Below are 2500 nucleotides of genomic sequence, written 5' to 3'. Positions count from 1 at the left end.
AGGAGGAGGCGGAGAGCGTGAATGGGGCAGGGGTAAATCTCTCAGCAGGGATCACTGTGATACACACACACACACACACACACACACACACACACACAGTCAGACACACACACACACACACACACACACACACACACACACACACAGTCAGACACACACACACACACACACACACACACACACACACACACACAGTCAGACACACACACACACACACACACACACACACACACACACACACACACAGTCAGACACACACACACACACACACACACACACACACACACACACACACAGGGAGTTTATGGGTCCAGGTGTGTGTGTGTGTGTGCGTGTGTGTATGTATGTGTGTGTGTGTGTGTGTGTGTGTGTGTGTGTGTGTGTGTGTGTGTGTGTGTGTGGGTCTGTGTGTGTGTGTGTCTGTGTGTGTGTGTGTGTGTGTGTGTGTGTGTGTGTGTGTGTGTGTGTCTGTGTGTGTGTCTGTGTGTGTGTCTGTGTGTGTGTGTGTGTGTGTATGTGTGTGTGTGTGCCGTTATGGGAGTGAGCAGGGGATAGTGCGTGTGGGACCGGTCACACAGGTGTGTTTACAGCCGGTAGTCCACAGACATGATGAATGACAGCAGCAGATAAGGCAGCACAAAGAGGCCCATTGTTCCTCCTCCAGGTAACCAGCCCTCTCTTGTGCTCCACTGACACTTTCCCCATCCTCCTCCTCGGTAGCAGCCAGGGGTGAGGACTTCACATGGGGAGGGGGCATCTCTACGGCCCCTGGAGCCCCTTAAGCACAGCTATCTGTGGTCCTCCGGGACCCCACCCCCCCCCCACACACACACACCGCCCTCCTCCTTTGATGGTGATGTGGGGGACAGAGCAATTAGGCCCCACTGGGCTGTCTTTCCCCTTTCATTTCCCCTCTCATGTCTTCTTTCTCCGGCCCTCTCGGTGCTAACTGCTAACGCTAACTCACTAGCCGCTCCCTCTCCGCCTGTCAGGCCCAGTGTAATGGGGTGTAATTGCTGGGAGGCTTCATGTTCGCTGTCTCCCAGCTCGCAGGCCTGCCCGCTCCCTCTCAATCAATAGACGCTTGGCTATGTAATTAAACTCCTGATTCTGGCCCCGCAGACCGGGGGAATATGCCATGTTGTTTTTCTCTCTCTTCTTTTTTAATTCTCAGCAGCTGACACCTGGAGGAGAGCTGGGAGGGATACATTTGGGGGCGGGATACGCTTAGATAAGGCATGGCATGAATCAGTAGCTTTACTCTTTTCCTCTCCGTGCCGAGTCGAGCTGTCGAGAGCAATCAGAGAGGAAAAAAACTCCCCTTGATATCAGGTTGCCGTCAAATAAAAAGAGATAATGAGCACCGAAGCCTTTTCCTCATGCCTCTCTGGTCTCTTCTGTGGTTTAACTAGATTTTTATCTCTAAACTTTCACCTCTGCATTTGAACTCTCCCCAATCCTTGAACAAGATTCACTGAAAGTATACTTTTGCAAATGCATTTATAACTAGCCTGTCTGTTTTAGCTGTGGCTTCTCTGTTCAGCCCCAGACCTCCTGATGAGACTATAATATTGTGTTTACCACATACCAGCTTGGAATACAATGCCGTTTCCGAGAAACTTCCACGAGACAACACCCATTGAGCTCAGCTGTTTGGAGTTTCTTACCTTGTGGTTCTTGCCGTGGCGGTAGGTCATCCAGTCCTCTCCGTTGGTGCTGACCTCAAGCTTAAAAGTGAGGACGTAGTAGGACTTCTGGGTATCCTTGGATATGGCCCCCTGAGTGGCGATGCCAGTCAGTACCTTGAGGAAATGGAGATCCACCTAAGGGAAAGAGAGAGAGAGAGAGAGAGAGTATAATTAGTGACTGAGAGAGAGAGAGAAAGAGAGAGAGAGAGAGAAAGAGAGAGAGGGCAAAGAGAAAGAGGTTACATGACTAGGAGAGAGGAAGAGAGTGATGAACCTACAGAGGTGGAGGTAAAGAAAGACAGGAGAGATGGTTGCAGACAAATTAATGCATGTCAGTGATGACCTTCTAGTTTGCCTTCAGTCATAGATCGATGCCTGGGAGCATGACTATCATGCTGATCATCTCAAGGCTAAATCAATCACCCCCAGAGCTGTGACACTGAGCGTTCACTGCTGCTTTATCAGCTAATCATGCCTTGACTTCTGATAGGGACCATAAGTCAAAAATGTGAACAAACCCGCTCAAGTTCAATTGATCATTGGAGGAAACTGTCACAAAATGGTGATCATTATTTTCAGACATCTCAGAATTAACTTTTTGTTGCAGGGATTCAATACTTTATCATCAAACACACCACAGCCAACTATGTGTTCATAGAGGCACTGATTAACTAGTTGTGCTAGCTATTGACTGCAACCAAATTGAACTCATCGAAATGTGTATGTTGGGCTATCTTGCCTCACCAATATGTATGTTAAAACACCTTGTGTTTGAGGATTGCTGAAATGTTGCCCACACCATGTAAATGATG

General features: G+C 48.7%; 1 protein-coding gene across 4 annotated transcripts in view; it reads right to left on the bottom strand.

The window, feature by feature from the left end:
• LOC121698045 (neuropilin-2-like) overlaps positions 1 to 2500 on the bottom strand; it is a 73520-nt gene that overhangs the window by 34570 nt on the left and 36450 nt on the right. For all 4 annotated transcript variants that reach the window (XM_042079758.1, XM_042079760.1, XM_042079757.1 and 1 more), the window contains one exon: positions 1668 to 1823. In XM_042079758.1, the coding sequence (XP_041935692.1) occupies positions 1668 to 1823 (156 nt within the window). The remainder of the gene's footprint in view (positions 1 to 1667; positions 1824 to 2500) is intronic.

This window comes from Alosa sapidissima, chromosome 23 (assembly GCF_018492685.1).
Source record: "Alosa sapidissima isolate fAloSap1 chromosome 23, fAloSap1.pri, whole genome shotgun sequence".
Lineage (NCBI taxonomy): Eukaryota > Metazoa > Chordata > Actinopteri > Clupeiformes > Clupeidae > Alosa > Alosa sapidissima.
The sequence above is the reverse complement of the archived record's forward strand: the minus strand, read 5'-3'. Positions and strand labels throughout refer to the sequence as shown.